The sequence below is a fragment of the Ailuropoda melanoleuca genome, chromosome 14, assembly GCF_002007445.2.
Source record: "Ailuropoda melanoleuca isolate Jingjing chromosome 14, ASM200744v2, whole genome shotgun sequence".
NCBI classification, from domain to species: domain Eukaryota; kingdom Metazoa; phylum Chordata; class Mammalia; order Carnivora; family Ursidae; genus Ailuropoda; species Ailuropoda melanoleuca.
Genome location: NC_048231.1, coordinates 49,286,769 through 49,310,159, shown reverse-complemented (window position 1 = coordinate 49,310,159; position 23,391 = coordinate 49,286,769). Strand labels below are relative to the sequence as shown.

Below are 23,391 nucleotides of genomic sequence, written 5' to 3'. Positions count from 1 at the left end.
AGAAGTCTTTAAAATGCCTACCAATTGATATAGGGAATCCATTTCTAGAATTGTATTCTGAGAAAATAATTAAGAATGTGTGAAGACATTTATCTGTAAATGTTTATTTTTATATTGCTTATAATAGCAAATAATAAAAACAGCCTTTATGTCCATCAATAGGAACTTGTTCAAATAAATTGTAATTCGTCCATTCAAAGGAACATTAATCAGTCATTAAAAATGATTATGTAGGTCAGGGATGGACTGTGTTCATTGGCCAGCTGCCTGTTTTTGTAAATTAAGTTTTATTAGAACACAGCCATGCCCATTTATATGGCTGCCATATTAGTTTGCTAGGGCTGTTATACCACCGACTGGGTGGCTTATACAGCAGAAATGTATTGTCTCACTGCTCTGGAGGTTAAAAATCCAAAGTCAAGGTGTCCACAGCATGTTTTTTTCTGAACACTGTGAGGAAAAGATCTGTTCCAGGCCTCTCTCCTTGCATAGATGGCCATCTTCTGCACCTTCTCGGTGCCTTACCTCTGTGTGTGTCTGTGTCCAAATGCCCCCTTTCTCTAAGGATGCCAGTCATATTTGATTAGGAGCCCACCCTACTCCAGTATGACCTCATCTTAACTAATTACATCTACAATGACCCTATTTCCAAAAAAGGTCACATTCGGAGGTACATTTGGGGGTTAACACTGCAGCATATGAATTTTGGGAGGACACCATTCAACCTGCAACAGCTGCTTGCATGTTATAAAGGCAGAATTGAGTTGCTGTGACTGAGACCATGTGGTCTGCAAAGTCTAAAGTTGTCACTTTTCAGAAAAAGTTTCCTGACCCCTGCTATAGGTTTTGATGTGGAGAAGATTCAAAATATATTCTTAAATGAAAAGGATTACAATAGTACCTTTTGGGACATTATCTCATTTGAAAATATCTATGTGTAAATACAAGAAAGGCAGAGAATATATATCACAATATTCATAGTGGTGATCCTTAAAGATGGGCACTTGGAGTAATTCTTATTTTCTTTTTACTTGTATTTCCTAATGTTTCTATTATGAGCATGTATTATTTTTGTAATTATAAAACCAAAAAAATTATGCCAGGATAATGTATAAAAAATTAGACTGCCACGTTGTCTTTGTAAGCACAGGGTAGAAATGAATTTCACACAGTATTTATTCCAACTTCTAGTGTCTTTCCCTCACTGCAGAGGCTGGAAATCGGAAAAACACATTTTTTTCTTTACTCCCCTGGGGTTCTGGTTGCAAAATTGATTCTGCCAGTAGATGGAACCGAATGGGAAGAAAGCCATCACCTTGCATCTTTGCGCCTCTCTACCTGTGGCGTTTAGCTCTAGCTCTGAGCTAAGAGGGGGTTGGGGCACTGGCTGTTTCCTCCTTGGATTGCAGCTAGAGCAGAAAGTTTTTGGAGTCAATGACTTCTGGTTCCCTGCCTTCCTGATATCACGGAGGCTGCAGCTCCCTTGGCAGGCCGGTTCTGCAGTGCTGCTCATTTTTCTAGGAATTATCCCAGGACACCTAGTCCAAAGGCAGGCTTTCCAGCTATTTTATAATGAGATAAATCTTTCCATGCCTAAAATAGCTGATTTATTGTTTCCATGACAGAACCACAGCTAACATAAGGGTTCATGAGCAATTTAGGGACCAGCTTTTGCTAAAGGAAAAAAATGTATTTTCAGGAAAAAATACATTTTATGATAAGTTGAATGAAAATTATTCAGAGGCATCGATATTTCAAGTTGCTTGGAATCCATCTGAACTGCAGAATGAAGAGTAGAAATAATTGGAACCATTCTGCCAAATCTAAAACACAGCTCAGATCCCCCAAGTATAAATGCAGCAGGGTCACAGATCTCCTCACTTTTATGAAGGTGTACAAATAGAATGTGGCTTTAAAATTTTCTACAGTGGGTCTACTTTCTCCATGGGCCTTATGTCTAGGGGATTTGAGGAGGAATGGTGAGGGGCAGGATTCAATCTGCCTGTTTCTGAAATTTCAGTCTGATGAACATGTTTTAATTCTGGTAGCAGCTTGGTCTTTCTGGTTCCTCCCCTTTCTCCATAATATCTGGGTGCACAGAGTGTTGTGGCCTAGTTATGGCCTAGCCCTCTGCCTCTGGTTTCCCATGTGAAGTGGTTAGTCTGGCCTGGTCCCTAGACTGAAGACTGCTGAGGACCATTGGTCCCATCTAGGCAGTGGCGCACCATGTTTTTACCCACTGGTCGAGCCTGTGACTCCAGTCCTTGCCTCTGGTCACAAATCCCCCTTCACAGTGGCTTCTTTCCTCTACCTTGAGGCCCCAGTAGGTCTGCTGGCCTCCCCAGGACACTCAGCCCCACTCCAGGTTGTGTAGGGTTTTTAGATCCCTGGCATGTGCACAGCAGGCTGTGGGGCCAGGAGCATGCCCCTGGCGCCAAAACCCAGTCTCTCCCAGGAGCCCACGCTGCCATGTTGATGTGGAGTCCACACAGATGTGGGCTCTTCCTGGCCCCCCAGATGGAGCCCAGGCAAATACTGCTCTGCTGTCAGCTTTCCTCTGAATACGTCTAACCTGTACCCACGCTGAGATTTCATTCTTGGGGAGGGGAGGCCAGGACACATGTACTCGTTCTCTTGGATCCCTATTTATTTGGATAGAAGGTGTGATGTTTTCACTTCTTCTCAGGTAATTTTTCCATGTCATAATCTACTCCCAAATAGCTCAAACAGGACAACTGACAGTCAGGACTTTGTAGAGGAGGGTAACATGGTTAGGAGGAGACACAGATGGTTATAGTGGTGAGTCAGAAAGTCGGAAGCTGGAGCTGAAGAGTCCTAGAGGGAGGTTGTGGGAAAGTTGGTTTTGAGTTACTGTCCTTCGGCAAACAGAACAGTTCAGTGTAGTATTCAAAGGGCAGGCTTGGAACAGGCCCACCTACTAGCTTTGTGACCTTGAGCAAGTTATATAACTTGTCCAAGGCTCAACTTTCTTATTTGTAAAGTGGGGATCATAATGGTACTTACCTAGTGGTTTGTTGTGTTATAGGAAATAATGCCTGTGAACACATAGCAGGCACTGGGCACAGGCTAACACACAGCTCGGCTGCCATATCCAAGGCAGTCATGAAACTCTCCAATACTACTGTTGTGAGTCCCAAGAGGGAAAACCAGCTGTAAGTACCACCCGCATGTAAGTTGTTACTCGTTGTATGATGTAGGTTGGAGAGGTCGGAAAAAGTTGGGGGGTACAACCTCGTCTTCACTATGACACACGCATGAAGCATGAGTGGATATGGACAAGGAACTGGAAGCAGAAAGTGATGGAGCAGGAGCCCTGGAAGAACCGAAAATGAGTCCAGAGAAACAAGAAGAAGCCAGTCAAGGTGATGCTAATGGTAAGTGGGAGGGAAGAGAGCCACCTTAGGGACCTACATGCTTAGGGAGAAGGCAGCAGGATTGAAGCAAAGAAAAGTTGTAGTTAAAAAAAAAAAAACAATTCTATATAAAGATACATGTAATCACATGCTGCCTGGCCTTCTGTTGAATGTGATTATTCAAGTTGATACATCATTTATAAAACTACATTTGTGGGCTCTAAGAATGACATTAGTCTTCCCTGGAGTATGCGATAAGAATTTTTTTTTTTGTTTCTTCTTTTGCATTTTTATTTATTTATTTTTCTGTTCAGAAAGTCCATTATTACAGGGTCTGTCCACCCATGTGACTCCGTTGGTCCCAGAATTCTTGGACCCACCACATATCCAGGAGAAGGCCTTGGCCCGTGAGGTCAACAACATACAACACATGTCTGCAAAGGAGTCCAAAGGTCCACAGCCCAAGGACATACTCCCACCTGAATGGGGCGGTAGCATCTCCAATGCGTCAGCAAGAACAGTGCAGCCCAAACAGGCTGACATCCCCAGTTTCTTCGCAAAACCCATCATGCCCAAGCCGGCTGAAACCCCCAGTTTGTCAGCAACAATCATCCCACCTAAGCAGAGTGATACCCCCAATTCTTCAGCAAAAATGATTCTGCCCAAGCAGGCTGAAACCCCCGACTCCCCAGAAAAAATTATCCCACTGAAGCAGACTGACATCTTCAATTCCTTAGCAAAACCCATATCACCCAAACAGGCTGACACCTCCAGTTTTGTAGCAAAAATCATCCCACCCAAGCAGGGTGATACCCCCAATTCCCCAATTAAAACCACCCCATACAAACAGGCTGATATCCTCAATTTCCCAGCAAAAACCATCCCACCCACGCAGGCTGGCACCCCCAATTTTTTATTGAAAACCATCCCACTCAAGCAGGCTGACACCCCCAATTTTTCAGCAAAAACCATCCCTCCCAAACAGACTGACACCCTCAATTTTTCAGCAAAAATCATCCCACCCAAGCAGGCTGACACTCCCCAGTCTTTAGAAAAAATTATCCCACCCAAACAAGATGACATTCTCAATTCCTCAGGAAAAACCACCCTGCCAAAGGAAGATGTCACGTCTACTTCTTCAGGACAAAACATCCTACCCAAGCAGGGTGGCACCAGTTCCCCAGCAAAACCCATCCTGCCTAAGCAGGGCAATGGCCCCAAGTCCTTAGCAAAATCCATTCTGCCCAAAGGGGCCAACACCCCCAAGCTGCCAGCAAAAACTTTCCAGTCTAAGCAGGTCAGCAGCCCCAAGGTCTTAGCAAAAACCACCCTGTCCAAGGACAGCCACACTTCCAAGTCCTCAGAAGAAAACATCCTGCCCAGAGAGAGGGACATCAAGTCCTCAATAGAGACCACTGAGTCCAAGGAGGGTGACATTCCCAAGTCTTCAGAAGAAGCCATCCAGCCCGTAGAAGGCAATGTTCTGAAGCCATCAGAGACCATGGAACTCCCGGAGGTGGACTTGGTGAAAGTGATCCTGACCAAGGAGGACTTTGAGTTGGCACTCAAGGAGGCCGGGGAGAGGCTGGTAGCCGTGGACTTCTCGGCCACCTGGTGTGGGCCTTGCAGGGCCATCAAGCCCCTTTTCCGGTCCCTGTCCTTGAAATATGAGGATGTGGTGTTCCTGGAAGTGGATGCTGATGAGTGTGAGGAGCTGGTGAGAGACCTGGAGGTCATTTGCATCCCAACATTTCAGTTTTATAAAAAAGAAGAAAAGGTGGGAGAATTTTGTGGCGCCATTAAAGAAAAACTCGAAGCAAGCATTGCAGAATTAAAGTAATTGTGGATTCTGAAAGCACTGTTAACAGTCAGCTGGTTATAGCTTGTGATTTTTTTATTTACTAAAAGAGATGAGCCATAATGAAAGTGTATGTCTGAATGACACCTGCTCATAAATGATGAAGTATTAGCTCCACCTTTTCAAAAAGTAGTAAAGCACAAAAGCATGTTGTGACCATGTTTTCGTTGGTAGCAAAGTGTGATATTAGAATTTCCTTTGGTGGAGATTGGGAGTCCACAAGTCTCCTATTTTTTTGATCATGACTTTTTTTGGAACTCACCCTTGAAAATTCAGTTCATTTGGTGTTAGTGGCAACATCGGAAATTTAGACAATCCTTCTGTAGAAGTACATGATTTAAAGATGAGTGGAGACTTTTTTTTCTCATTTGGGGTTTCTGATAAGATGCTTTGGGAAACAAAGCATTTGAAAAATTCACATATCCTACCTAACCTCCTCTAAGTGTGGGGAGTGCTATGGAGGCCTCAGGAAATCCCATGGGCTCACCAAGGCTGTGTGGGATTCCTTGGTGGCAGAGTCGAGACCAAGGCATGTTCCCAGATCTCAAGTGCAGGCCTCTTTCTAATCATGCCCACAAAATCCGAGACAGGGCTCCCTGCTTCTGGTTTCTCAGGCCAAGAGCTTTATTATTCAGGTCAAAGTCAGGGTGATCTTCAATGCCATTATGACATCAGTTCCCTGGTGACAGAGTTCCTACTTGGTCTCCTGGTAACTGGGATTCTGAAACCTGCTCCCAGTTGTCTCAGAGCCCAAAGGCCCAGGTCTGGGTCACAGATGGTGGCTTGGTCCAGAGTTTTTGTGTTTAAAAAAAAAAAAAACTGTGTAGGGGCGCCTGGGTGTCACAGTCGTTAAGCGTCTGCCTTTGGCTCAGGGTGTGATCCCTACGTTCTGGGATCGAGTCCCACATCGGGCTCCTCTGCTGGGAGCCTGCTTCTTCCTCTCCCACTCCCCTGCTTGTGTTCCCTCTCTCGCTGGCTGTCTCTCTATCACATAAATAAATAAAATCTTTTAAAAAATGTGTATGTGATACACACGTATAAAACAGCATGTATTTAATATACACAATTTGATGAGTTTGAACATATGCATACACTCATGACATCGTTACCACAGTCAAAGTAATAAACATATCCCTCACCTCCAGAGTTTCCTTGTGTGTCCTCTTTTTTCTTTTTCTTTTTTTATTATATTATGTTAATCACCATACAGTACATCCCCAGATTCCGATGTAAAGTTTGATGCTTCATTAGTTGCGTATAACACCCAGTGCACCATGCAATACGTGCCCTCCTTACTACCCATCACCAGTCTATCCCATTCCCCCACCCCCTCCCCTCTGAAGTCTTCAGTTTGTTTCTCATAGTCCATAGTCTCTCATGTTTCATTCCCCCTTCTGATTACCCCCCTTTTCTTTATCCCTTTCTTCCCCTACCGATCATCCTAGTTCTTATGTTCCATAGATGAGAGAAATCATATGATAATTGTCTTTCTCTGCTTGACTTATTTCACTTAGCATTATCTCCTCCAGTGCCGTCCATGTTGCAGCAAATGTTGAGAATTCGTTCTTTCTGATAGCTGAGTAATATTCCATTGTATATATGGACCACAGCTTCTTAATCCAGTCATCTGTTGAAGGGCATCTCGGCTCCTTCCATGATTTGGCTATTGTGGACAATGCAGCTATGAACATTGGGGTGCATATGGCCCTTCTCTTTACTACGTCTGTATCTTTGGGGTAAACACCCAGTAGTGCAATGGCTGGGTCATAGGGTAGTTCAATTTTTAACTTTTTAAGGGACCTCCACACTGTTTTCCAGAGTGGCTGTACCAACTTGCATTCCCACCAACAATGTAGGAGGGATCCCCTTTCTCCACATCCTCTCCAACAATTGTTGTTTCTTGCCTTGTCTATCTTTGCCATTCTAACTGGCGTAAGGTGGTATCTCAGTGTGGTTTTGATTTGAATTTCCCTGATGGCTAATGATTTTGAACATTTTTTCATGTGTCTGTTAGCCATTTGTATGTCTTCATTGGAAAAGTGTCTGTTCATATCTTCTGCCCATTTTATGATTTGTTTATTTGTTTCTCGTGTATTGAGTTTGAGAAGTTCTTTGTAGATCTTGGATACCAGTCCTTTATCTGTGGTGTCCTTTGCAAATATATTCTCCCATTCCGTGGGCTGTCTCTTAGTTTTTTTGACTGTTTCCTTGGCTGTGCAGAAGCTCTTTATCCTGATAAAGTCCCATAAGTTCATTTTATCTTTTATTTCTCTTGCCTTTGGAGATGTGTCGTGAAAAAGGTTGCTCTGGCCGATGTCATAGAAGTTGTTGCCTATGTTCTCCTCTAGAATTTTGATGGATTCCTGTCTCACATTGAGGTCTTTCATCCATTTGGAGTTTATTTTTGTGTATGGTGTGAGAGAGTGGTCAAGTTTCATTCTTTTGCATGTAGCTGTCCAATTTTCCCAGCACCATTTATTGAAGAGACTGTCTTTTTTCCACCGGATGTTTTTTCCTGCTTTATCAAAGATTAGTTGCCCAAAGAGCCGAGGGTCCATTTCTGGGTTCTCTATTCTGTTCCATTGGTCGATGTGTCTGTTTTTGTGCCAGTACCATGCTGTCTTTGTGATCACAGCTTTGTAGTACAGCTCGAAATCCGGCATTGTGATGCCCCCAGCTTTGTTTTTCCTTTTCAACAGTTCCTTGGAGATTCGGGGCCTTTTCTGGTTCCATACAAATTTAAGGACTATTTGTTCCAGTTCTTTGAAAAATGTCCTCGGTATTTTGATCGGGATAGCATTGAAAGTGTAGATTGCTCTGGGTAGTATGGACATTTTAACTATGTTAATTCTTCCAATCCATGAGCATGGAATATTTTTCCATCTTTTTATGTCTTCCTCAATATCTTTCAAAAGTGATCTATAGTTTCTAGCATATAGGTCCTTTACGTCTCTGGTTAAGTTAATTCCAAGGTAACGCATGGTTTTTGGTGTTATTGTAAATGGGATGGATTCCCTAATTTCTCTTTCTTCAGTCTCGTTATTCGTGTATAGAAATGCAACTGATTTCTGGGCATTGATTTTGTATCCTGCCACCTTACTGAATTGTTCTATAACTTCTAATAGTTTGGGAGTGGATTCCTTTGGGTTTTCCATATAGAGTATCATGTCATCTGCAAAGAGAGACAGTTTGACTTCTTCTTTGCCGATTTGGATACCTTTGATCCCTTTTTGTCTTCTGATTGCTGTTGCAAGGACTTCTAGTACTATGTTGAATAATAGTGGCGAGAGTGGGCATCCTTGTCGTGTTCCTGATCTTAAGGGAAAGGCTTCCAGCTTTTCCCCATTGAGAATAATGCTTGCAGTAGGCTTTTCATAGATGGCTTTTATGAGATTGAGAAATGTACCCTCTATTCCTACACTCTGAAGGGTTTTAATCAGGAAAGGATGCTGTATTTTGTCAAATGCTTTTTCTGCATCAATTGAGAGGATCATATGGTTCTTGAGTCTTTTCTTGTTGATATGATGTATCACATTGATTGATTTGCGAGTGTTGAACCATGCTTGCATCCCAGGTATGAATCCCACTTGGTCATGATGGATAATCCTTTTAATGTACTGTTGGATTCTATTAGCAAGGATCTTGTTGAGGATTTTGGCATCCATATTCATTAGAGAAATCGGTCTGTAATTCTCCTTTTTGAGGGGGTCTTTGCCTGGTTTGGGGATCAAGGTAATATTAGCCTCATAGAATGAGTTTGGTAGCTTTCCTTCTGTTTCTATTTTTTGAAATAGCTTTAGGAGAATAGGTATTATTTCTTCTTTGAATGTTTGGTAGAATTCCCCAGGAAAACCGTCTGGGCCTGGAGTTTTATTATTTGGAAGGTTGTTTATCACTGACTCAATTTCTTCATAGTTAATTGGCCTATTTAAGAAATCTATTTCTTCCTGTTTCAGTCTTGGTAGTTTATAGGTTTCCAGGAAGGCCTCCATCTCTTCCAGATTGTTTAGTTTTTTGGCATATAGCTGTTGATAAAAGTTTCTAATAATCCTTGCAATTTCAATGGTGCTGGTCGTGACCTCTCCCTTTTCAGTCATAATTTTAATAATCTCAGTCCTTTCTCTTTGTTTTTGGACAAGTTTTGCCAGTGGTCTATCAATTTTATGGATTCTCTCAAAGAACCAGCTTCTAGTCCTGTTGATCTGCTCTACTGTGGTTCTGGTCTCTAATTCATTGATTTCTGCTCTAATCTTGGTCAACTCCTTCCTTGTCAGTGGGTTAGGCCTGTCCCTCTGTTGCTGTTCCAGTTTCTTGAGGTGAGAATATAGAAACTGCATTTTAGATTTTTCTATTCTTTTGAGTGAGGCTTGGATGGCTATGTATTTCCCCCTTAGGACTGCCTTTGCAGTATCCCATAGGTTTTGGACCGTTGTGTATTCATTCTCGTTGGTCTCCATAAATTGTTTAATTTGTTTTTTGATTTCCTGGTTTATCGAGTCATTCTTGAGCAGGATGGTTCTTAGCCTCCAAGTGTTTGAGTTTCTTCCAGGTTTTTCCTTGTGGTTGAGTTCCAATTTCAGAGCGTTGTGGTCTGAGAATATGCAGGGGATAATTTCAATCTTTTGGTATTGGCTGAGACCTGTTTTGTGTCCCAGAGCATGATCTATTCTTGAGAATGTTCCATGGGCATTTGAATAGAATGAGTATTCTTTGGTTCTGGGGTGTAGTGTTCTATATATATCTATGAGGTCCAACTCGTCGAGTATGGCATTCAAAGCCTTTGATTCTTTGCTTAGTTTTTGCCAGGGTGTTCTGTCTATTTCTGATAGTGGGGTGTTGAGGTCCCCTACTATTACTGTGTTCTTATCTATATGTCTCTTTATTTTGGTTAAGAGTTGGCTTGTGTATCTTGCTGCTCCCCTGTTGGGGGCATATATATTAATAATTGTCATATCCACTTGTTGAATACTTCCTTTAAGAATAATATAGTGCCCTTCTGTATCTCTCTCTATGGCCTCTAGTTTAAAATCCAGTCTATCTGATATGAGAATTGCTACTCCAGCTTTCTTTTGAGGTCCATTTGCGTGGAAGATGGTACTCCATCCCCTTACTCTAAGTCTGAATGCATCTTTGGGTTCAAAATGAGTCTCTTGTAGACAGCAAATGGATGGGTCATGTCTTTTTATCCAATCTGCAACCCTGTGGCGTTTTATGGGAGAGTTTAAGCCATTTAGATTGATAGAGATTATTGACAGATATGATTTTAATGATGCCATTTCTCTTTAAAGTCTTTGTATCGGTTGTGACTTGCTGCTCTGTATCACTCTTGGGGCCTTTTTACCTTTATAGAGCCCCCCTTAATATCTCCTGTAGGGCTGGTTTCGTGGTTACGAAATTGGTTAATGATTGGCGATTTTGGAACGTCTTTATTTCTCCATCAATTCTGAATGACAGCTTTGCTGGATAAAGGATCCTTGGCTGCATGTTTTTCTCTGAAAGAGCTTTAAAAATGCCCCCCCAAGCCTTTCTCTCATTCCAGGTCTCTGTAGACAGGTCTGACGTAATCCTGATACCTTTGCCTTGGTACGTGAGAAATTTCTTTGCCCTGGCCGCTTTCAATACTGTATCCTTGGATCTAATATTTGCGAATTGCACTATGACATGCCGTGGCGTAGGTTTGTCCTGGTTGAGCTTGGATGGGGTCCTCTCTGCCTCTTGGACACGAATGCTTGTTTCCCTTGCTAGATTAGGGAAGTTTTCAGCTACAATTTGTTCAAATATCTCTTCTAGACCTCTGTTTTTCTCCACCCCTTCAGGGATGCCGATGATTCTGACATTGGATCGTTTCATAGAGTCAGTAATCTCCCGTAATCTACATTCGTGGGCGTGGATTTTTTTAAGACCAGCTTCTATTTTCGTTTTTTCTTCTACTAACCCATCCTCCAATTCGCTAACGCGTTCCTCTGCCTCGGTGACCCTGGCCGTCAGAGCCTCTAGTTTTGACTGTATTTGGCCCACTGAGTTTTTAATTTCTGTCAGATTCGCTCTCATTTCTGCCCTTAGGGATTCTATATTCTCAGCAACGCTTTCTCTGATGCTTTTTTCAAGTTTACTCATCATCTTGACCATTGTTGCTCTGAATTCCATTTCTGATAATTGGGATACATCCATATGTATTAATTCTGTGGCCGAGGCCAATTCTGTGGCAGAGGCCACAGACTCATTATCTTTTCTTTGCTGGGGGGGACTTCTCCTTCTCGTCATTCTGATGAAGAGAGATTGCAGGGTTGTCCAGAGCCCAAGTGTTGACTGGGACCCAGGCCGTGCGCCCTTGTTTTATAGAGATCTTAGGGATGTGGGCTTCTTCCTTAAAGAGTTTATTTATTTATTTGAGAGAGAGAGAGACAGTCAGCAAGAAAGGGAACCCAAGCAGAGGAGTGGGAGAGGAAGAAGCAGGTTCCCGGTGGAGAAGCCCGATGAAGGACTCCTTACGGAGCGTTGTGATCACACCCTAATCCGAAGACAGGTGCTTGGTGACTGCGCCACTCAGGCGCTCCGGGTTGTGGGCTTCTTGATTTTTCAGCCTGCCTTCTGGGGGAGGGGCCTGCCTGCAGGTACTCAGAAAACCCTGTTTGGGTAGAGTCTCTGTGTCCCTTGCGAGGGGGGATGGGGATGGGCACCCTGTGAGCCGGTATTTCCGGGCTTTTGTTCTCTGGCGGCTTTCCCTGGCGGTTTGCTATGCCTCTTCTGAGAGAGCAGCAGCGGCTGAAATTCAGCCTCTGTCTCAGAACAGAGGGATCGCGGATCGTTCTCCACTGATGTTCTGGCCACTTTAACTCTGTTTCTGTTGGTGCTGCTCAACCCTGCAGCATCCCGGGCTGTGCGCCCCACACCCGGCGTCCCAGCCCTCACTTCCAGGGCCGGCACGTCTCTGTCCTTTGTGTTTCCAACCCCGCCCGCCGCCAGCCGCCCCGCGCGGGCTCCCGGAGCTCCCCGTCTCAGTCTGGTGTCTCACGGGTGCTGACCGCGAGTCCGCCTGCTCCCCCGTGCAGGTGGCCCTCCAGCCGCCAGCCGCCCCGCGGACGCTCCCGGAGCTCCCGGTCTCAGCCTCGATCCAGTGAGCACACCGGAGCTCCGGAGCTCCGTGAGATGCTTGGTGGTGCACGCTCCCGGCTCACGGACTCAGTCTGCCGTTTCCAGAGTGCGGGTCCGCGGTCCGCCCGCTCCCCGGTGCAGGTGGCCCGCCAGCCGCCCTGCGCGCGCGCTCCTGGAGCTCGCGTTCTAAGTCTGTTGTCTCGCGGGTGCCGTCCGCGAGTCCGCCTGCTCCCCCGTGCAGGTGGCCCGCCAACCGCCAGCCGTCCCGCGTGCGCTCCCGGAGCTCCCTTCTCAGCCTGCTGTCTCAAGCGTGCGGGTCCGCGGTCTGTCCGCTCCCCCTTGCAGGTGGCTACCGCTTCCCGGCGCCCTGACACGGCGGCTCCCTCCCCCTTCTGTTTAGCTTCCGATATCTGTGCGCGGTTTCACGGCTCCCCGCTTCGTACCTCGATACTCAGCGCTGGAGATGTTCATTTGTAGAGATCCAGATGTATCTTCCTGCGTCTCAGGCTGATTCCGTGGATGTTCCTGCTGGTCTGGTACCTATCCAGCTCAACTCAGGGGACCGGCTGAAAAAGGGGTCCCCTACTCCTCCGCCATCTTAACCTCCCCCCTGTCCTCTTTTTTCTTATAGTGCTGGTCATCGGAGCGCTTAACAGGTGATCTAACCTCTTTTTTTTTTTTTAAGATTTTATTTATTTGACAGAGAGAGACAGCCAGTGAGAGAGGGAACAGAGCAGGGGGAGTGGGAGAGGAAGAAGCAGGCTCCTAGTGGAGGAGCCTGATGTGGGGCTTGATCCCAGAACGCTGGGATCACGCCCTGAGCCGAAGGCAGACGCTTAACGACTGCGCCACCCAGGCGCCCCTGGAGATCTAACCTCTTAACAACATTCTAAAGGCACAATACTGTGTTGTTAATGACAGGCACTCTGTCATACAGCAGATCTCTAGAACTTATCCATTCTGGAGAACTGAAACTTCTACCCAGTGAGCAACAAGTCCTCATTCTCCCCCTATTCCTTGTCAGCCACCATCCTGTCTTCTGCTAGTCCAGAGTCTTTTAAAGAATTTGATCTAGTTGTCAACATTTCAAAAACCAGGATTCCCTGGTTTCAAAACTTTGAATTCTAGCTTTTCTTGAAAAATTGTAAAATCGGGCAACCTGGGCTTGCATTCCTTCAAGAAACCAATTTAAATTTTTTTTTAAAGATTTTATTTATTTATTTATTCGACAGAGACAGAGACAGCCAGCGAGAGAGGGAACACAAGCAGGGGGAGTGGGAGAGGANGGAGTGGGAGAGGAAGAAGCAGGCTCCCAGCGGAAGAGCCTGATGTGGGTCTTGATCCCATAAAGCCAGGATCACGCCCTGAGCCAAAGGCAGACGCTTAACCACTGTGCCACCCAGGCGCCCCAAGAAACCAATTTAATCTTAGAGGCTGAGTGGCGCTGCCTCCCACTGATGGTGAAGAACATGGCTGGCTTCCTTTATGCGGCTGAGTTGTAATCCCTATCTAAGTTAACCGCAGGAGGGGGCTGCACCAGCGACTCCCACTGTGTGCACTATCTCAATCGTAGATCTCATCTGAGCCATAAAAAATAACCACCTAAGAATAGAAACAAAATGCCATGCATACCTGGACTTTTTTCCAAAAATATTTGGAATGACCTACAAAAAGTATTAATGATAAAGCTAACAAATTCACGAAAATGCGCAAGGTGTCAACTGAGGCTCATTTAATCATTCTGTTTGAGTGGCACATTTTGTTCTGAGCTTCTTAGCAGTGTGGATGGGATGGGAGTGAGAAAGGGGAAACTCGATAATGCCCAGATGTCATTACCCAAAAGGAGCAAACACTGGAATTTGAAAAATGAGTCAATGATTTCCCATAACTAAATTCTTGAATGAAAACTTTCATGGGAAACTTTGGATGAGGTTCTTGACAGTATTTTTTATAATAAATTCAGAAACAATTCTCATAGCTATTTCTTCTAATAATGTCACATAAAAGCCAAAGCTATGATCATAATCCACTTTTCAATGAAAGGATTTGGGATTCAGGTTATACAAGTATGCAGCTTTTGATTTTCACATAAATGGACTTCTACTAATGATCCATATATCTGTTCTTTTCCTCTGGTAGAGAGACCTTCCTCTGACTTCTTTCACTCAGATGTGTTCTTGTTTTCCATATTGAACAGGCTGGTTTTAAGATAACTTTATCTATGTAGACATTTAGGAATTAATCCAACCCCCCCGCTACTGGAGCCCCATTAGAACAACTTAGCCCCACAACACTTTAGACCGTGTAATTTGGAGGACCAGGGACTCTAAAATCTAACATTAGTTGAGTTATACCAACAACTATTTCTGGGACTGTAGTATTCTGTAGTATTGCAGGTGTTATTTTTTTAAAAAATAATAGGTCTTTTTTTATGTTTCAGTTACTAAGTGATGACATGGACAATGACCTAAAGAAAACCCTTGAAAATAGTCGTGATAGATTTTTCAGGTGGTTTTAAACCTTTCTTGATGTAATTCAAGGGAGGAAGGCAAAGCACAACTCTGCAAAGACAACTCTGCAGGGACAACACGGTGCAGAGCAAGTGTGAGGCTCTCTGACAATCCAATTTGATCCAGGGATAAAATCTAAACTACCAGAGAATCGATCCATGTCCTTCAGACTACCCACCCTAAGCACCGTTTCTCTGGACTGTTTGGATAATAGTTAAACAGTAACCAGGTCAAAGTTATGTTCTCTGGCACAAAGCTTGAGTATGGACATTCTGTTTTGCTGATTAAGAATCATGCACTTAAAAAAAAAAAATGAACCAAGCAATTGTCATCATCTCTACTATAGAGCATGAAGGAGAAATAAGAAGCATTTCTAATGAGAAAGAAGATTCCAGATAATCATATTGGCTATCCATAATGATAATCTAAGTAGACCCCTAATAAGAATAAATGGAAAACCTGTTTGATTTGATAAGAAAACTCAACAAGGGCGCCTGGGTGGCTCAGTCAATTAAATGTCTGACTCTTGATTTCGTCTCAGGTCATGATCTCAGGGTCATAGCATGGAGCCTCCTTAAGATTCTTTCTCTCCCTCTCTCTTTGCCCCCCTTCCCATGCATGCATGCTCCCTTTCCCTCTAAAAACAAAACAAAACCAAAGCTCAACAAAGTGGCAGTATTTCAAGTAATCTCCAAAAAATCAATAGCTTTCTTTTGATTCAATGATAAGTGATTGGGAATCATTATGGGAAAAGGTCTTATTTACAACAGTGACCAAACAAATAAAGTGCCTGGCAATAGTTTTAACAAGAACAGTAAGGATTTTTAAGACTAACTCTAAACACTTTGAGACATATACAAGCAGATCTGAATAAAGTGAGGTATAGTCCATTTTCCACATTGGAAAGAGAGATTGAAAAATGTTGAGTCTTTCCATGTGAGTAGACTTAGTGTGATCCCAACTAGTATCTCATTGAGATCATTGGGAGAACCTGACAAAATACTTACAAATTCAAGAATAGGTAGGAAAAAGTTTTAAGAAGTAATGAAGAGAAATCTGCCCTGTCAGATAGTAAAATGTGAAATTAGTACAGTAATTGTACAGTAAGTGTAGGGATATCAATAGAAGTATTGATGAAGAAAGAAAAGAGAGTAACAAAACATAATAGTAACCAAAAATCAGACTTCAGTATATAAGTAGTACAAGTAGTAATATATTAATAAAGCAATCTTTCAATTTGATCAAACGTGAGTGGGTAATTCTTTAAAAAATGTTAAACATTAGGTTTCTAGCTCTCCATACTTGAATAATCAGTTTCAGTAGTTGTGGGCGGGGTCCAGGAATCTCTCCCTATACTCCAAGTTTGCAGCGCCCCCCCCCCCAGCTCCCATCCTGTGTGCACTGTAGTCCCTAAACATGCTTCCTCTGGACAATTACTCTCTTGCAGAGCATCTAATGCCCATTCATCTCCCCAGAAACCCACAGCGCTAGCCCATGAGGGTTGTCTTATCCCCAGATTTGTCTCCTTCCCACAGCATTTCCTTCCTGAGTCTCAGTTACTCAGCTTGGAAAACCACTGCTAGAGAGGGCTGCCCAGTCAGGGGGTGGGGGTGAGGTGGGGGGGGTCTTTGCTGTCCAGGTTCCATACAGGAGGCTAGGTTTTGAGCAGGTTCCGTCTTCTTTGAGAGTTCCCCATTGGCAGGAATCCTCATTAGCATGCCCCTATTTTTCTGATAATCCAGACATTACCGTTGGAACAAACACATTTCCACAACATAATCCCACCTCAGTGATTGAATTGCCTAAGCCCTTAAGGACCTTCCTCCCATAAGAACCTCTTCCTGTCCCTATAATTTACAAGGCTGCTTCTTTTCCAGTGGAGTTAGGACTTCACATTACTAGATGGAGCTCTCTCAGATTGGTTCCACAGGCCTAACAGGCATAAGAAAATAGGTTCATGTCTGAGTCATGTCTACAGGGTGTTATAAGATAAACTGAGGCATATTAAAATTTTTAGGAGTTTATTTGAGCAAAAATTGATTCCAGTTGGGCAGTGCCAGACCAGAAATGGCTAGGTGCACTTTGCTGACAGGAGCCAGGGAAGACCTGCTGCGGGGAAGGTGTGCGAGCAAAGAAAGGATGTTATTTGATTGGCTATAGCTTCAAGCCTCATTGGCTATTTGTGATTAGCTGTCCTTAAGTTTTGATTTCTTAACCTTGAGGCATATACAGGCTTAGATTTTCATTTGTTTACATAGTTCCACTGGAGCTTTAGAGACACCTCAGGCTAAAGTCTTCCTTGTTTAATTAATTTAACAAAGGCTAGAATTCAACCCACTGAATTCTAGAGCAGAGATGTGAGGGCACTCTGTTAAATGACTCCTAATAGACTGGCCAGATTTCTGAACTTCACTTATTACATGGATGGTTTTCCTCCTCCTCGTCAATGGAAGAGCAGGCAGGGAATGACAAGAGTGGTTTGCTCTTCTAGATTCACTGACCAAAAAAAAAAAAAAAGGAGTAAAAAGGTCAAAATACTAAAAACAGAATGATTCCCATTTTCTGTAAAAATTGAATAAAGTTTTTTGTTGGCTCTTTATGCATGGATATTTTTTCTTTCGTTCTATTCTTCTTTTTTGTTTTTGCTGCTTACATAGACAGTGAAAAGAAAAAGCAATTAATGAAATGCTTTGGAGACTCCAGCTGCTAAAACAGAATCTGGGAGAACTGAAATAAGAGGAAGTAAGCGTATGGCCCAAGGTCAAGGATGCTCTAGCCAAGTCTTCGAATATACAGCTTCACCTGAGGCTTTGTGTTCTTATTGAGCATTCTGGGCCTTTCTGACTTTGTGTTACAAACAGGCTTAAAGACTAAATCTCTCTAAGTTCTTCTGCTTGGAGATGAAGCGTCTAAGTGGTCAAGAAAGCTGTGGGGTAGGTGATATATCTGTGTGTTGGCGGCAAGTGACACCCAACTCAAACCTGGTCCAGCAAAAATGGAGAATGTGTTGGATCTTGAAACTGGAAATTCTAAGGGGACAAAGTGCTTCAGGGGTATGTGGACTTTCAAGCAACATCATCAGAACACTGATGTTTTCCACCTCTCAATTCAGCTACCCCCCCCGCCCCGACTCCCTCTCTAACAGAAAAAAAAAAAGTTGGGGGTGGTCCCTAGGTGGCTCAGTTGGTTAAGTGTCTGCCTTTGGCTCAGGTCATGATCTTGGGGTCCTGGGATGGAGCCCTGCATTGAGCTCTCTGATCAGAGGGGAGTCTGCTTCTCCCTCTGCCCCTCCCCTTGTTTGTGGTCTCTCTCTCTCATTCTCTCTCTCAAATAAATAAATAAATAAATAAATAAATAAATAAATAAAATCTTGAAAAAATTTTTTTTAAATAGTGGCACTTTAATCAGGAGATCCTTTAACACCCACAGTGAGAATAGTTGCCCAGTGCAGCAATGACAAATACTGAGATCCAGATAGCAGGGAGCCGGAGAAAGCCCAAGGCTGTAGCTTCAAGGTTTAGGAATATCAGGATTTTCAAATTCCAGAGTGGAAAAAAAGATGATTTATTTGAAAATGAAAAAGCCGATATTAGAAAATGATAAACATGAAGAAGTTAAGGTTGGTAAAGACAGGCAGTGATTGCAATGAAGAAAGGTGAATCATGAGCACTGAAAGAAAACGTGAATATTCTATGATATATTGATTAGAAGTGTATTACTTTTAAAAACAGAAGTTGAGAGTCATCTTCTCTTAGGTTAAGATTATGATTTCAAGTAAGAGGGAGATCTGGCTTGGGGAAGAACGGAGAACGGCATGGCTGTTCCCGCACAGAATGGTTCTGCCAGCCTTCGTTGCTGTTTTCCCTAAATGCCCCTTAAGGGTCTCTGGACTCTGAGTGCTACCTCACCAGTGGGATTTGAGGAAGGTGGAAAGAGGGACTGCTTCTCTCTCCCATGCCCCAGCAAGGCCGCAAAGCCTTGGTATCGGAAAGGCAAAGCTAAATGCAAGTCTAATGACTCATAGATCAATATCTTTCACCGACATTAGGAAGTTGCAGAAGGAAGTCACCAGTTAGCTAATGATTCTTAGTTTAGAAATGGCAGATGAGGCTAGCTGCCTTCCAGGGAAGGCTTTAAAGAAGATTTCCCTTAAATCAGGCCAGTTAACAATGGCAAGACTATAATGTGTTGTCATGCTATCAGAAACAGTGAAATAACTGGAACTGGAATTGTGTAGTGTAACAGTTCAACATTAATGGACTTTTAAATCTCCCTATGTTCATTTCCCTAATAAATTTGATATGTTTCTATGAGCTCGAAATTGCTCATATGAAAAAGATGCTTACTTTCGAATCTCTGTTTTGGCATCTGAGGTTTTTAAAAAAATACTTATAAATCCAAATTATAATCCTACTTCGTTTTGGATTACAAATTTCATATATGTATATTGATAGAAAAATACTAAAATAAAGTTGGCTAGCTGTATTGGTAGGATACCAGCTGCCATCACTCATCCTCCTCCAGGTCCCATCTATGTATTGATTTTTTTCTGTATGTGCTCTAAACAGCCCCCCAAAGCCCCCCAAACAGAAACAAAAACAAAAACCACAAAACTGAAAACCCAAGATTTATTATGTGATGTTCAGACACTACACATGTTTATAACTGGTATTCATGTTGAAGGCAGGAAGATAGGTGCATATGTCAGCAATGAGCTCTATTCACAGCCAATAGATAAACTTCTGAATGCAGGGAATATTCAGAGCCCATGGGCTGTCCTGTAGGAAGATTGCTTAGAGGGGCTTGTGAAACTGAAAACTCCTCTGTTTTTAATTCAAATTAATAAACTGATTTTTAATTCTTAGGATTCTTCTATCCTTTATTGATTTGCTCAAATATGCACACTTGATAACCCTAGTTTATCCTCTTGGATGAACCATATCAATGCTTTCCACAATCCGAGTGAAATATGTCCAAATATTCTCTCTCTAGGAGGAATAGGACTTGAGCTGACCAGCAACAGAATAGGGAGTTCCTGAAGGTCAAGGGCTGAGAGCAGAGGTCTCTCTTATCTCAGGCAGCAGAGGTGACTACACAGCTGAAAATAAAGCAGGGAGAATGAGATCCAAGAAACCAGGAAGGAACTACGGAAGTTGCCTCAACCATAGGGGTGATCAGTGGGTGTAAGAGTCAGAATCTGGTTACTGGGCATGGAGACAAGGTGGGCTCAGGTGACAGGACATGCAGAAGGTGTGGGAAGTGGAGGAGGTGGTCACGGTCACCTGGGATGACAACTGGTGAATGCTGCAGAGGTGCAGTGCAGACCTGGTCCCCTTGACTTCAAGAGCCATAGTGAATATGGACGAGATCCTAGCATTTGAGCGCTGCCCTAGCAATACACTTACTGTCTTTTCCAAGTAGATCACTGGACTACAGTAGAAGTCTAAAATCATATTGCTTATGAAATTTTTAGGAACTGTAACCAGATTATGCTTACCAATCTCACTGTAACTTAGGTAATAGGATGGGTGTCCAAAAAGTCTATCTGAAATACGGGATATTTAATCCCATAATGGAGTTTGCTATGCCTTGATAAAAGACAAAACAAAGTTTATTAATGTGTGGGGAAAAATTGGCAGTTTTGGGTCCTCGACTTGTGGGGTAAGAGCTATCATAGTGGGAAAGACTAGGAATGAGCCTGTAAAACTGCCCTGTGACCACTCCCCAGGTCAGACTAGGAAATCAGTGCAATACTGCATCACAGACTCATGCCTCTGTTAAAGCATGAAAGGATACAGAGTAGTGGTTCCTCCTATCACATCTTCATTTGAATAGCCAGTCTGGCACCTGCAGAAAACGATGGTAGTATACCACAATCTAAACCAAGCTGTAGTTCCTTTGCAGTTGCTGGACAGAGCAGTATTGTTGCTAAAGCAGATTAATAAGGCTTCAGGTACATATTGTGTGGCCAGTGATTTGGCAAATATGTTCTTTTCCATTTGAAAAGAAACAGCTTGTATTGACATGGAACAGACGACAACGTTCATTTGCTGTTTTGCTCCAGGGTATTTTGAAATTTTCCATCCTTTGTTATCACATAGCACAAAGAAATAGGAACTGCCTGGACATCCTGTATAACAGTGATCCATTACTTGATGACCTCACATGATCAAACAGGACTGCAGAAGCCTGGCAGGATGGTGGAAATTCAGGGACCTGCCATTCAGGAAATTTTCAGGGGTCCAGTGAGCAGATGTGTGCCGAGATACCTTCTCCAAATTAAAGAAGAATTCTTGCTTTTGCATCCCCTACCACAAGGAACGAAACACAGCACCTGGTATGTCTCTTCGGTTTCTGGTATAGATAGATCTATCTATACCCTATCTATCTATCTGGATATGGATATCTATGTATCTAACTATCAATGGTTATTCACTGAAGCCTTAGTTGCTTATTGCAAAATATCTATTCAGTACTGTTCAGAGTACTACTCAGCTGTAAAAAAGAGTGAGGAAGCACTCTATGAACGGATATGGAGTAATTTCCAGGATATATTAAGTAAAAAAAAGCCAAGCACAAAAAAGAATATAATATTTAACCCTTCAAGTAAAAATGGGGGTGATCTAAGAAAGTACGCATGTATCTGTTTATTATGCCAAGGATGGAAAAAGAATGTTTTTGACTCTAAGAACCATATCAATGCTTCACATACTCCCAAAATAAATAAGTAAAGCAAAGAGGAGGAGCAAAATGGAATACAAACAGTAAAAAATGAATTTAATTCTATCCAAGTGAATAATACAACCATAGTGAAGGGAATGGGAAAGGAAAGCACTTACATAAGTAACCTTGAAAATCCGTATTTTGGGGCGCCTGGGTGGCACAGCGGTTAAGCGTCTGCCTTCGGCTCAGGGCGTGATCCCGGCGTTGTGGGATCGAGCCCCACATCAGGCTCCTCTGCTATGAGCCTGCTTCTTCCTCTCCCACTCCCCCTGCTTGTGTTCCCTCTCTCGCTGGCTGTCTCTATCTCTGTTGAATAAATAAATAAAATCTTAAAAAAAAAAAAGAAATAAAAAAAGAAAATCCGTATTTTGGCTGTACACTGTAAAGTAAAAGACAAAATGAACTGTACACAGATATCCTACTCTAGTCAGTAAATCTGTTTTTCACAGAGGTAGGTTAGCAATTCTGAGATTACTCTATATGCATTGTAGGATTGAGCAAGTAAGTAAATTTATTGTGGGTAATGAGAGAAAGGTCTCCTGCTATCCTATGAGAAAGAAGTTACAAATAAGGGGGAAGAAGGCTAGAATGAACTGTGTGATGTTAGACTGGGATGGAAGGTATCAGTATGAACTCATTGTTTTTAAGATAGATAGATGGATAGATTGATAGATAGAAACTAAATATACATGTCTATGGATTTCATAGCTTTGTCCATGAAAGGGCCTGGAGGCAATGACACTCCAGTAAAATGAGCACATGTAGAGACCAACCTTGGTTTCTAACTGCCATCATCCAATAAAAGAGATCAGCATCCTCAGGAAATTAGCAAGGGAAATATAAGATGATCCTGAAACATCTTGGAGTACTAAAAAGTAAAGAAGTGCTCAAAAAATGATGATGGCATGTTGAAGGACACAGGAGCCAATCTGAAGAAGCTCCCAAGGGCCAAATGTGGGAGCAAGTGAGCAACAACATAAATAATGGTGATAGTGGGTTATAATAAAATAAATTTCCATGAGCCCGTACTTACATAAATAGATGAAGAAATAAAGGAACGGTGGAGAAGGGACACCTGTTCCTTACAGTAGATTCCAATGAATAAATGTAGAAGGAATAATGGAAACAGATAATCACTTGTTCCGGGCAAGAATCATTGATGGATACTAAAACGAGTGAGTGAAAGTTTGATTAGAAACAGGGCATCTGCAGTGTCTCGAAGCGTCTTATTATAAAATAGTAACTTTATAGGGAGGAACCTGGCAGACACCACCTTAATTACGTGAGCAAAGCAATCAAAACCAGAAATAAATTGGCATTGTGTACATCTGATAGAATGCATTCAGAAGAACCAGACATCACTATTGTGGTATCCTTGCTAAAAATGCAGAACCTCAATCCAATCAGCAGGAAACATCAGACAAACCCCAAATGTGGGGCATTGTAATATAACTGGCCAAATACCCTTCAAAAATACCAAGGTCACGAAAGACAAAAAAGACTAAGAAACTGTCCCAGATGAGGGAGGAATCACAACTAAATTCAAGCTGGGGACCTGAATTGTATCCTGGACAAGTCAGAGGACATCAGTGGGGAAACTAGAGAAATTCTAAGAAGGTCTATGGGCTAGTTAACAATATTGAATCAATATCGTTTTCCTGTTTTGGGATTGTTCTAGGATTATGTAAGATACCAACTTTAGGGGAAGCTGGGGGAGGACAAGGCATAAGTGGAACTCTCTCAACTCTTTTTGTAACTTTTCTGTAAGTCTAAAATTATTTCTGAGTAAAAATTGGAAAACGATAAATGTAGATTGAGTACCTTCTGCATC

At 42.7% G+C, this 23,391-nt stretch overlaps 1 protein-coding gene across 2 annotated transcripts; it reads left to right on the top strand.

Annotated features, from left to right (window-relative positions):
- The first annotated feature begins 459 nt into the window (after window positions 1-459).
- Window positions 460-6,425, top strand: TXNDC2 (thioredoxin domain containing 2). Of its 2 annotated transcripts, none has more exons than XM_019802274.2 (2): window positions 460-3,395; window positions 3,689-6,425. In XM_019802274.2, exons 1-2 carry the CDS (start codon window positions 3,293-3,295, stop codon window positions 5,212-5,214), a joined length of 1,629 nt encoding a protein of 542 aa, XP_019657833.1. In that variant the 5' UTR covers window positions 460-3,292; the 3' UTR covers window positions 5,215-6,425. The 2 variants fall into 2 exon arrangements, with proteins under 2 accessions (XP_019657833.1, XP_034498917.1); XM_034643026.1 differs by having other exon boundaries at window positions 3,378-3,383; window positions 3,706-6,425.
- The last annotated feature ends 16,966 nt before the right edge of the window (window positions 6,426-23,391 follow it).

What these genes read in the sequence shown, in the direction of transcription:
- TXNDC2 (XM_019802274.2), top strand. Translation starts at nt 3,293, where the DNA reads ATGGACAAGGAACTGGAAGCAGAAAGTGATGGAGCAGGAGCCCTGGAA. An exon ending in CAGTCAAGGTGATGCTAATG is followed by an intron (nt 3,396 to 3,688) that starts GTAAGTGGGAGG and finishes TTTTCTGTTCAG; the next exon opens with AAAGTCCATTATTACAGGGT.